The 12,307-nt window shown below is 48.5% G+C and overlaps 1 protein-coding gene across 1 annotated transcript; it reads right to left on the bottom strand.

Moving 5' to 3' along the window:
• Window positions 1–2,029: 2,029 nt before the first annotated feature.
• On the bottom strand, window positions 2,030–5,463 carry FOS (Fos proto-oncogene, AP-1 transcription factor subunit). The gene is made up of 4 exons (XM_090271184.1): window positions 5,159–5,463; window positions 4,141–4,392; window positions 3,609–3,716; window positions 2,030–3,478 (listed from the first exon to the last, which is right to left on the bottom strand). Exons 1-4 carry the CDS (start codon window positions 5,297–5,299, stop codon window positions 2,837–2,839), a joined length of 1,143 nt encoding a protein of 380 aa, XP_090127310.1. The 5' UTR covers window positions 5,300–5,463; the 3' UTR covers window positions 2,030–2,836.
• Window positions 5,464–12,307: the final 6,844 nt, after the last annotated feature.

Below are 12,307 nucleotides of genomic sequence, written 5' to 3'. Positions count from 1 at the left end.
GGGGGCCCTATAACAGGCCTCTGAGAAGCCTATTACAGAGACTTCCTGTGTGAGGGTCCTCTCCCTGGACCTTAAACACAGTCTTGTTGATGGAGCAGCCTGGTCTCAGCTGGGCTATGGTTACTTCAGGAGGATTTGTGTCCAGGCCTAGACCAGGGCTGTCAAATGGAAAGCAATGGTTTCTCTTCATAGTCCGCATGGGGCTTACAGAGGCCATTAGTCAGTCTCCAGGAGCATTTCAGTGTCCACACTAGAGATCCAGCCTCACTTTTATCCATGTGGAAAATTTTCCATGGGTTGTTATTATTGTACATGGAAGGGAGCCAGCTGGTTTCTTTACAGGGTACATCACTTTGTTATTTCAGATCTGGGTGTTAGTTATAATGTAGCAATTCTGTATTAAGTTTAGGTCATATTTAAAGGCTACAGAAAATTTACCCTCTGAAAAGCAAACAGGGAGTCTGATGCCACTTTCATTATTGCCAAATGGGCAAAAATATTATGCAAGTGGTGTGCAATATATCAGTGCTTTCAAATGCCAATTATTACTCAAAAAGCAGGGAGATGATAGGTAAGAACATCAACCTCAATGGAATTGTCATGTTATTTATTTATTTATTTATTAGCCCTTACTCAAAGACATTTTTCCATTGCTTCTTAGAGAGAGAGAAAAGGAGAAAGAGAAACATCGATTCAAGAGAAGCCTTGATTGGTTACCCACTGTACACAACTGGACCAGGTATCAAACCTGCAACCTAGGTATGTGCTCTGACCAGGAACCGAACCCGCAACCTTTCAGTTATGTGACGACACTTCAGTCAACTGAGCCACACTGGCCAGGGCAGAATTGTCACCTTAAATTAAAACTTTTAATTTGACTAAGTGTGATGCCCCAGAAGCACCCAGGGATTTTCATTAACACCAAAGCATTAGAAGGCTGGCACTGAAGCTGCTTTTCACCTAGCATGTGTGCAGACATGACCTCTGGCTTCCAAGCTGGTGCCTGCATGACACCTGAGCACAGGGGAGGAAGGGCACCGCCTGCTTCCTTTGTGGTTTGTACTTGTGCGTGTAAGTGCCCTATTACCAGAGGTGTCCCAGGCAAAGGTCATGTTCTTCTTTAAGATGATAAAGTTTCTACATTAAAGCTTATTCAGAGTCAAGTTGACTTCTGATTGAGCTATTATGTAACTTTTTATTTACCAAATGATCAACCATTATTTGTACAGTTTGAGATCACTTTCAAATTCTCAGAGCCAACTTTTCTTCCCCCAGGGTAAACTAAGTGTCAGGCATATGATGTTAAAGAAATGTTTAAAGTACAATGTATTTATTACTAAGGGGTAGGACAATAATCCTCCTTTCTTTCTGAAAATAAAAATAATTCAACTAAATGTATATATGTTAGAGGTAATGACTGAAAGGGTTGTTGTTGTTGTTTTCCCTAACCAAGTGAAAACTTTTTTTTTTTTTTTACCAAGAATTAAGAGGCAGTTCTGCCTGGTAGATAGGGTAATAAGTGAGGAACATCCCAATCTCAATAGTGAGACATGGAGAAAGTCATTCACTCTAACCATTCTTCAATTTGTTCACCTTAAAGGTGGAGGTAACCCTTCTCATGATTTTGTGGGAATAAAAAGTTAAAGTAGTTTGTGCAAAGCTTAATTCTATTTGCTAAAAGGATTCTTTTAAGATCAAGACAATGAAATTTAATATTAGCACAACTAGATTTAATTATTAGCCCCTTTGACTTTCAAAACAAAAAAAGCAAGATGTGTTCCCACAAAACCTATTCAGAGCAGGTTCCCACCCTCAGAAACTGAAGTAGAGAATTTTAGTAATGCACTGTGAAGACTTGTAGTATTCATAAAATATTCCAACATCACCTCTAGAGTTTCCTTGTCATCTTTGATAAGGGATAGAAGGAAAGGGTGTGTCCCATTCCAGGAGCTACCCTTCTTGACAAACTGGTCTCCGATACCTTTCAGAATCTTACCAAACTTTCAAAATGAGAAGAGCACAGGGTTGGTCGCATTCAACTTAAATGCTTTTATTGACAATGTATTTGAACAGTAAGCAAACAATGCTTAAATTTTTCATTCAAATTCACCTTCCACATGTCAAAAGACCTCAAGGTAGAAAAAAATAAAATAAAAATATAAATATCTGAGAATCCATCTTAATAAATAAATTAAAAACACAATAAAACGTTTTCATGGAAAACTGTTAATGTCAGAACAATCATTCCACCTCAACAATGCATGATCAGTAACATTACAATGAACATTGATGTTGAAGAAAAACTACAGTACATGGATATAGCTATTTATTTCTATCTACTAGAAAATAAAGTCATATCTTTTCTTAGTTTAATATTGGTCATTGCTAATCAGAACACACTATTGCCAGGAACACAGTAGTTATTGTGAAAATCAGCTGCACTAGATACAATTTGAAAATATCCAGCACCAGGTTAATTCCAATAACGAACCCAATAGATTAGTTAATGCTATGAGAAGACTAAAGAGAAAGAGAAAAGAGACACAGATCCAGGCCTGGCTCAACATGCTACTAACTACCAGCTCTCAGATGTGTCACGGGGAACAATACACACTCCATGCGTTTTGCTACATCTCTGGAAGAGGTAAAGACTTGAGTCCACACGTGGATGCTTTCAAGTCCTTTGAGGCCCACAGCCTGGTGTGTTTCACGCACAGATAACATCCTCCCTAGGTCTACAGGAAGCCTCGAGGGAAGATGTGTTTCTCCTCTCCATAATGCACCAACTCAGGGCAGTGACACTGGTGTGTGCCTGCTGCCTCCCCTCCCTGCCTGCTCACAGGGCCAGCAGCGTGGGTGAGCTGAGCGAGTCAGAGGAGGGCTCGTTGCTGCTGCTGCCCTTGCGGTGGGCAGCCGCACAGCTGGGGAAGGAGTCAGCCTCCGGGTAGGTGAAGACAAAGGAAGACGTGTAAGTAGTGCAGCTGGGAGTACAGGTAACCACCGGGGTGCACAGGGGCTCCAGCTCTGTGGCCATGGGCCCCATCCCTAGGGAGCCACTGTGCAGGGGCTCCCAGTCTGCTGCATAGAAGGACCCAGAAAGGTCCATGTCTGGCACAGAGCGGGCGGTCTCAGAGCCACTGGGCCGGGATGATGCCGGGAACAGGAAGTCATCAAAGGGCTCAGCCTTCAGCTCCACGTTGCTCATGTTTTTGTTGGGCTCCACTGAGGGCTTGGGCTCAGGGTCATTGAGGAGGGGCAGGGTGAAGGCCTCCTCGGACTCAGGGGTGGTAGCCTCAGGCAGGCCTCCACTCAGATCAAGGGAAGCCACAGACATCTCTTCTGGGAAGCCCAGGTCATCAGGGATCTTGCAGGCAGGTCGGTGAGCCGCCAGGATGAACTCTAGTTTTTCCTTCTCTTTCAGCAGGTTGGCAATCTCAGTCTGCAAAGCAGACTTCTCGTCTTCTAGTTGGTCTGTCTCCTGTATACAGAGATGAAGCAAAGCATAAGACACAGCCTTGCTCAAGGGCACATTGCTGCTGCTCCCGTATGCCCAAGCTCCAACTTTGCCCTTAAGTTTTAAACAGGAGTGACCCACAAAATCTACCTACCGCTTGGAGTGTGTCAGTCAGCTCCCTCCTCCGGTTCCGGCATTTGGCTGCAGCCATCTTATTCCTCTCCCTCCGGATTCTCCTTTTCTCCTCTTCTTCTGGGGACAACTGGAAGGAAAAAGACCAACGGTCAGGAACAGCGTCTGCCATCAGCTCCATTCATGCACCCTGTGACACTGGCTCCTGCAGCTTCCCAGCTTCCAGGCGCCTCATTTGTGAAGCCATTTCTGTCTAACCTGCAGTTACAGGCTGCGTGTGACTTGCATTTCAAATAAGATGCTCAGCAAGAGAATGAATAACAGCCTAGTGTAAAAGCATGAGATAGGAACCTCTTAGGGAAGAAACTATTAGCTTGGGGTGGGACCATCAGAGACTGACTCCTGATGGAAAGGGCTGGAATTCCCTGTTCAGGATGTGTAGTCAATCCCATCAGTGACTTCACCCTATCCAAAGCGCTCTCCACTTACACCAATGCTGACCCCTGACTCCCCCAATCTCCCCACCCCCCACACAGAGGTATCGAAGAACTCACCTGTTCCACTTTGCCCCTCCTGCCAATGCTCTGAGCTCTGCTTCCCGTCATGGTCTTCACGACTCCCGTCCGGGAGTAAGCCCCAGCCGAGGGCGTGGGGACTCCATAGGGGTGGGCGGCTCTGGTCTGGGACGGAGCCACCGAGGAGACCAGGGTGGGCTGCACCAGCCACTGCAGGTCCGGGCTGGTTGAGATGGCAGTCACAGTTGGGATGAAGTTGGCACTGGAAGCGGTCAGATCCGTGCAAAAGTCCTAGAACAAAAAAGAAGGGGGAAGTTGACGTGAGCGAGCATATTCGGGACACAGATGAGGTGCGCAGAGCTCCCAGTGCCGCATGCAGCAGGGAGAGCGAGGGAGAAGAAACGGTTCTGCCAGGGGCTGCTCATGTCCTTTTATATTCCCCTCATCGTGGAGGAAAGGTCTCCCTCTTTCCTCCAAAAATTCCGCCGCGCGGTGCCTCTTTCCTCTATCACGCTGCTGCGTTCCCGTTATCCCTTCAGCATCACTTGCTTGAAAGGGGGTTTGTTATAAATATCCCTGACGTCTGCGCTGACGCAGGCGCCGCTCCGGAGTCTCCTGAATGAACTCGCTTTTTATCAATGAACTGCCTTACACACCAGCCAGCTTCGCCCTCCTCCCCCCACCCCTGCTCCAGTCTGCCCGTGGAGGGGGGATTACCCCCTTTTGCCGCCTTCCTGGGGAAGCCAGGTTCTAGTTAGCGAGTCGTTGCTTGGGACACTTTTGCCCCAGCTAGTGCCAGAGCCCAGTCCAAGAGCGCGGGCAGGGGGGCAGATCAAAACGAGCCTGCCGGGGGAAAGGAGAACTAGCTCTTACTCTGACAAGCCCGTGTGCGTCCCCAACAAGTCTGAGGCTCCCGAAATAGGGCTGCTTTGGCCAGGGAAGCCTCCCTCCCCGCCGAAAGGGGGTACCTGACCGGTCTTCCTGAGCGTCCCACCCGCTGCTCCCTCCCCGGTGACCCCGAATCCCCGTCCCAGCGGCAGCGCGAAGCCAGCCTTACCTGCGCGTTGACAGGGGAGCCCATGCTGGAGAAGGAATCGGCCGGTGAGTGGTAGTAAGAGAGACTGTCCCCGGCCGGGGAGGCGCTACTACAGCGGGAGGAGGATGCCTCGTAGTCCGCGTTGAAGCTTGAGAACATCATGGTCGAGGTGAGTCAAAGCCGGGGCAGAGGCTGAGGGAGGGAAGCAAGTAGGAGCTGTGGGGCAGAGCCGGGTAGGAGTGCGGTCACTGCTCTCTGGCTGCGCCGCCGCCGCTAGCTCTGTCTCCACTCCTCGGCTGCTCGCTGCAGATGCGGTTGGAGTACGAGGAGCTGCAGCCACCGTTTTTATCAGCAGTCATGAATGAGTCAATGACGTCACAGCGCAACCAATGCGGTGCTGGAGGGGTGGCGCGTGAGCCTGGGTGTCTCCGCGGCCTCCTTGCGGCCTCCGCCACCCTCACAGCTCCTTCTAGGGTCCCTAGTCTTGTTGTATTTCCTTATCGTGTAAGCCTTTAGCAATCGGGGTCGTAGGGGCCCCGTAGACCCCCTATGGTTAGGGACTGCGAGGATGGCTCCCCCTCAGCGGACCGCAGGGACCGGCCGTGGAAACCTGCTGACGCAGATGTCCTAATATGGACATCCTGTGAAAAGGGAGGAGGGATTGACGGGAACTGCTCGCCTGCAGCAGCCAACAACTAGGGTGCAGCGCGGGGGGAGGTGGGGGCTGCGGCCGGGGAAAGGGAGGCGGGAAAGGCGCAGAATGCTAGCGAACATTCTCACCTGGTTCAATGCGGACCCTTGTTCCCGCGGTGGGGGGATGGGGTGGGGACGCCTGTTTACCAGTATACCGTAACCAAGGAACAGTTCTGAGTAGAGGGGAAAGGTATAGGAGAAACAGGTATAAATCCCCGAGGGCTTAAGCCTCGGCCCGCGAAGGAGTGTGCCTCCGCCCCCATACCCAAATTTTGTGCAGACCGTGGTAGCAGACCCTCACCCCTGGCCTCAAGCCCTCGGGTTTGGACAATACTAGGACTACGTTTGGAAGCAAAAAGTCGGGGGATCCAAAATAAGAGGCTAACTGATTTTGTCTACGATGCTAGGTATTTTCATTTTACCTTTTTGTTTTTAAGGAAAAAGGTGCATTTTTCCCCCTCAGTCATATATGTGCATATTGGTGTTACTGGCAACTCCCTGAGACACTAGCCGATAAACACTGTGAAGAATCTCCATGGCAAGGGTGTCTGAATTGTTCAATTCCTTGGTTTCGGGTGCCCGGGGCGTGGGGTGGGGGTGGGGGCGTTATGTGGATGAAGTCGTCAGTTCGGGGTACCGAATGGAGTGAGCTGTTGAGGGAGCGCAAGTCTGAGCGGGAGAAGTGGGGGTGATTCGGTCCCCCAGGAAGCTGAGCTTACGGGGAGCCTGCAGCGGGTAATTTTCCAGCGGGGACTTGGAAGAGGGAGGACTGGGGTCGCTGAAAGGACCGCGAACAGCGGCGCCCAGGCGGAAGACTTTGGCGGCTGGGACGTCAGGCGCGGCTCCGTGGCCTGGAAAACGGAGCTTCGGGGCGGCAAGATGTTTAGGAGTGCGTTGCGCCCCCAGACACCCCCAGCCTCCTGCTCCACTGCAAAGGACAGCCAGGGTCACATTGCCCAGGCTCGGTCCCAGCGCAGGCCACCTTCGGGGCGTGAAGCCGCAGGTACCCACAGAGCCCTTGGCCCGACCCTCCCGCGCACCCCCCATCCCCCCTGTCCGCCCCCCTCCCGCACTCCTCTGGCCCGGGGGTCATGGTGGGCGCTTGAGGAGGGTCGAGATGGGATTACGGTAGCGGGTGGATCCTTCGGGACTCAATGGGAGTGAGGCCGCGGACCTGCCTCCTGCCGCCGCGCCCGGAGCCGGGTGATCCTGCTATAGATAGTAACAGGGAAGCGGCTGTTTACAGCAACACTGCGCCGCCAGGGCCGTCTCCAGGCGACGCCGCTTGGCCGGGCGCGCCGTCGGCCAGGCTAGGCCACCCTCCCTCCTCGCTCCCCGGGGGCCTCGGCCTCCTAGGCTGGGCTGCGGCCACTCCCGCCGCCTGACATCACCGGCCAGGTCCGGAGGCTGAGTGCGGCTTTCGCACGGCTGTGTGCTAACCTCCATTCTTAGAGATGTGCACCCGGCAGAAGCAGAGAGGGCAGGGAGGCGGGGATTCGTGGAACTGGGCCACTTGCTATTTTTGCATTCCCTGTCACAGGCAGAGGTGAAAACAGAATTTCATCATTGTATGTCACTGGTTTATGTTAGTGGGAATTTAGAAGTTTCTTTTCTCACTTAAAAAAGGGGAGAGAAAAAGAAAAACACATAATACATAAACACAGACTTCTTGGAGCTGCTCTGAGCAAGTCTGCTGGCTTAGGTTCTCCTAATTCTATCATCTGTCAGTCTACTTCACTATCTTTGATTATATAATTTTCAGAAAAGGTTATGAAGGCAAATCCATCTCTCTCCTAATTAGTTTTGGACAAAGTAGGTCAAGCTTTGAATTCCTGATTCTAGCCTTGCATTCCATTCATTCATAACGATCTCAGGCCTCTTAAGAGAAAACCTAGAAATGATTTCATTTACTTCCCCTCCAGAGTCTTGAGTCAGCTCAGGTCAACACCTAAAGGATGCATTAAATTTTTATATCCAGGATTTATCTCATATGTGACTTATCCTGCCTATGCCAGTAAAAAAGGAAAAGTGTCTTTGGATAAATATGTCTCCTCTGTATAGCTTAACCCTGTCCTTCCTGATACTGCTATGACCAGAGAGTTGGAGACAATGAATTTATCCTCTGAAAAGGACCATGGATCCATCCATGAATTCATTAATTCTTGTATTTATTGAACAAAGAACTAGTGAGAGCCTCCTATGATGGGGCACTGTGCTGGGGGCTGGCACTTACTGAAATGAACAAGATGAAACTGTTCTTACCCTCAGAGAGATTCCAGGCTCCTGGGGAAGCCCAACAAATCAATAGAAAATTACAAAGCAGAGACTTCTGGCCAAGATGGAGGCCTAGACTGACACACTCTATCTCCCTCCACAACTAAGGACTACAACTACTGCAATACCAGAAATAACCAGAAGTTCTAGAAAATGAGTTGGAAGTCCAACATATGAAGTTATAAAGAAGTGGTGCTCATCCAGATGGGTAGGAGGGGTGAAGCCCAGGCAGAGAGGTCAAGCAGTGCTGGCGGCAGCGGCGGCAACGGCAGCAGGACGGTGGTAAGCAGACACCTGTATTTAAGGGGAGGTAAGAAGTGCCTGGGGAGCACCCCCGGCTACAGACCAGACCTGCCAGCTTGCGATTCCGACACCGGGGAAGGCAGACCCCCATTGCCTTGGACTGTGAGACCCGGTGGGGTGGGGATGGAGGAGGAGGCTCCTGGTCTCTCAGCAGAGAGTGAACAGCAGGAATCCATCTTGGACCACCACCCCCACACAAAAAGCCACAGTGTGGTGAGAAAGGTCTCCCAGAAACGAGGAGTGAACGGGCTCCGCCCCTATACCGTAGGAGATGTGACAGCCCTGCCCAAGAAGCAAAGGTAAACACAGAACTGCAAGGATGGCAGGGATCATGATAGCAGCTGACCAGACAGCAAATATCTAATCTAACGAAGCAGCAGATAGGAAATCTTTCTGAGGCACAGTTCAGAGCTTTGGTTATAAGAATGCTTACAGACCTAACAGCAGATCTTAAACAAGACGGGGAAGGAGTGAAGGCTAGTCCTGCTGAAATGAACAAAAACACAAATGAAACTAATGGTGAGGGAAAGAAAACCAGGGATCAAATCAACAAATCGGAACATAGGGAAGGAACAATCAATCAACCAGTGCAGAAAGAGGAAACGAAGAGTGAGGAAAATGAGGAGAGGCTCAGAAACCTATGGGACAACTATAAGCAGGCCAATATCTGAATCATAGGGTTGCCAGAAGGTGAAGAAGAAGAACTAGAAATTGAAAACTTATGTGAAAAAATAATGAAGCAGAACTTCCCTAACTTGGGGAAGGAAATAGACTTACAGGTCCAGGAAGCACAGAGAGTTCCAAAGAAACTGGACCCAGGGAGAACCACACCAAGACACGTTATAATCAATATGTCAAAATTTAAGGATAAAGAGAGAATCTTAAATGCAGCAAGAGAGAAGAGAATTACATACAAAGGGGTCTCAATAAACTCTGAGCTGATTTCTCAAAAGAAACTCTGCAGGCAAGAAGGGACTGGCAAGAAATATTCAAAGTAATGAAAAGCAAAAACCTACAACCACGATTACTCTATCCAGCGAAGCTGTCATTCAGAATGGAAAGGCAGAGAAAGTGCTTCCAGCAGAAAGTATAACTGAAGGAGTTCATCAGATCCAAACCACTGTTATATGAAATGTTAAAGGGACTTGTTTAGGAGAAAGAGGATCAAAACTATGAACATTAAAATAAAAACTATCACAACGACCAACAACAGAAGCTAGGGAACTGAAACAAAGGCAAACTAAGTAGTCAATGAGAGTGAAAGAAGAATTATAGGTATGGGGAACGTGATGCGGGAGGTCAGGAAGGAGGTGGAAGGGGGGAAAGGGAGGGAGATGGTACAGGAATTAAGAAGCATAGTAGGAGGGAGTGGAGTAGACAGGAGGATGTTGAGAAGAACTATATGCACAACCAATGGACATGGACTAAGTGGGGGGGGAAGTTGGAGGGAGGGGGGGTCACTGGGTGGAGGGGAACAAAGGGAAAAGAAATTGGTACAACTGTAACAGCATAATCAATAAGGCATATTTTTTTAAAAAAGAAAATTACAGAGCAGCACCCTGGCTGGTGTAGCTCAGTGGATAGAGTGTTGGCCTGGGAACCAAAGGGTCACCAGTTCGATTCCTAGTCAGGGCACATCCCTGGGTTGTGGGCCTGGTCCTCAGTTGGGGGCATGCAAGAGGCAACCACACATTGATGTTTCTCTCCTTCTATTTCTCCCTCCCTTCCCCTCTCTCTAAAAATAAATAAGTAAAATATTGAAAAGAAAGAAAGAAAATTGCAGAAAAGCAGTAAGTGGTTTATTTGAAGAGGGTGCCATGGAGCACAGAAGAGGGTGTAAGACAGGTATCAGAGGGAGTGACTGCAATACACAAATGGGCCCACTGTCTTCTGGGAAACAACATGATAAAGATTGAAATGCCAGAGCATCTAGGGAAACAAGTGCTTAACCCCAAGCAGTCGTATTAGATGATACAATCTCAAGCTCCCTCTCCTGCCTCACTAACTCAACCTCCTCATGGTATCCATTTCAGGACTACAAAATCACATTTTTAATAGGGAGCTCACATGATGTAGCCTTAAAATAAAGAGAAATCAGAACCAACGTGAAATTATCTCGGCCATTCGCAAAGGTCAGGGTGACTTGGAGACTGTGAGCACCATTCTCTCTTACAGCAGGGCCGGGGTTCCGTGTTCTGGAAAAGCCTGAACATATAAAACCCAAATTTACATAATTTATGGTTGTCTGTGTGCTTAGTTCCTCCTATTTAGAGATCCAGAAGTGAAAAGGAAGGCAGAATCCCACATCTGATTTTAACCCAAATTGAAAACAAATTCATTTCTCCTCAGCAGTTGTTCCTTATCAGATAGAGACTTTTCCAACTTAGCATTTCTCTGGCATCTGAATGAAAAGACCTGACCCACATCGAACATTTGTTCAAGAATTCTGGAAGTCAGTGAACATTGTTTAGTCTGGTGTTATTGCAACATTAGGTGAAGGGTTGCTGTCCATGCCACCTACGTAAATGCTGCCACACACAGCCCATCCTCAGCATGCAGAAGTAGTTATTTATTTGGGGAAGTGTGGTCTAGTGGTGAAGGGTTGTGGTCAGAGCACGGGACCAGAAGTCAGGAAGGTGCATGCAGCAAAACCCATTCCTTTAGGGACTCGCTTCTTAGCCTTGTTTAGCATCTGCGTACTTTTGGTCTTTGTCATTCTTGTATACTGATATTCAGTGAGCACCTAGCACCATGCCTGGCACAAAGTAAGTGTTCAATAAATATCTGTTGAATGGCTGCATGAATGGATGAATGCCCTCATCAAGCAAGGCAAATATATATCATTGGCCTTTAAGCATACTTAAAGATCAAATAAATAATATTCTTTAAATCTTTGGAAAAGCTGAACAAGCCGAGTCTGTCATTCTTGAGCATGAGTAAGCAAAAATTGGAAAAAGAGAAATTAACAAGATGTTAGGGCTATTTTCAGCTGGTACAGCCTCTGTGTATAAAGAACACCCCAGTGGTTCATGATAGGACATCAAACTTGCTCTTGTTTAGTGAGCCCCATACATAAATGCCACATTGTCTGCAAAGACAATGACCATCTTACCACCACCCTCTAATTTATTCATTCTAAATGTCTGGACCCAAGGAGGAGAAGCATTTCACAATTCCTGCAGGACTCACTCACATGTGAGCCCAATTAAGGGTCTTGGGGGTCAAGGTTACTCACCCTATGGCTCAGATAGCAAGCAAAAAGACTGCCCCTGTTTTAAAAGAGTGGAAACACAGGATTAGCACCACCATCACCACACACACAACCCCCACTACTACCACCGCCACTACTCATTAGTACTAGGGATTTAGCCTCTGAGACAAACTGTTTTCATTCTGAACAACTCTTGGCTTTTTGACAAGATATGATGATTCAATGGAATCCCCATCCTGCTGCTAATGCCAGCATTTAAACAAAGCTCTGTGTGGTCCCTGGGACACACACCATTTGGAGCTGATAAAACTGGGGCACAGCTATGGTGTCTAAGAAGGACACATTTCCGCCCAAACTAGTGGCATCTTCACGACAACCGGCAGCATGGGACCCTCATTCTTTCCATCATGCTGAACTTGGCTGCAGAAACAAGAGCCCCACATCATCGGCAAGTGAAGTCTTCTCCAAGCTGTCAACAACTCAGATGTCCTGAGCTGAACTTCTGCAGCTCTGGTGGACTTAGCTGCTGAAATTCCCAAAGAACCCTGTCTATGTCACTGAACCTATAGGACAACAACACACCCTGGCTAGAAACCTCAACTGCATGTCTCCCACCCAGCGAGAAAATCTCACCATCAGCACAATCAGCATGGGTGGGGCAGGGGGTGGGGAGGGAATAGCTAACTAGG

This window comes from Furipterus horrens, unplaced genomic scaffold, assembly GCF_987537825.1.
Source record: "Furipterus horrens unplaced genomic scaffold, mFurHor1.1.pri manual_scaffold_3, whole genome shotgun sequence".
NCBI lineage: Eukaryota > Metazoa > Chordata > Mammalia > Chiroptera > Furipteridae > Furipterus > Furipterus horrens.
The sequence above is the reverse complement of the archived record's forward strand: the minus strand, read 5'-3'. Positions and strand labels throughout refer to the sequence as shown.

Bases quoted from the DNA above. Each gene is read 5' to 3' on its own strand.
- FOS (XM_090271184.1), bottom strand. From the start codon at position 5,299: ATGATGTTCTCAAGCTTCAACGCGGACTACGAGGCATCCTCCTCCCGC. The intron at 3,717-4,140 runs GTGAGTTCTTCG...TTTTCCTTCCAG, and splicing joins GGAGGGGCAAAGTGGAACAG to TTGTCCCCAGAAGAAGAGGA. The intron at 3,479-3,608 runs GTAGGTAGATTT...CTCTGTATACAG, and splicing joins TGACTGACACACTCCAAGCG to GAGACAGACCAACTAGAAGA.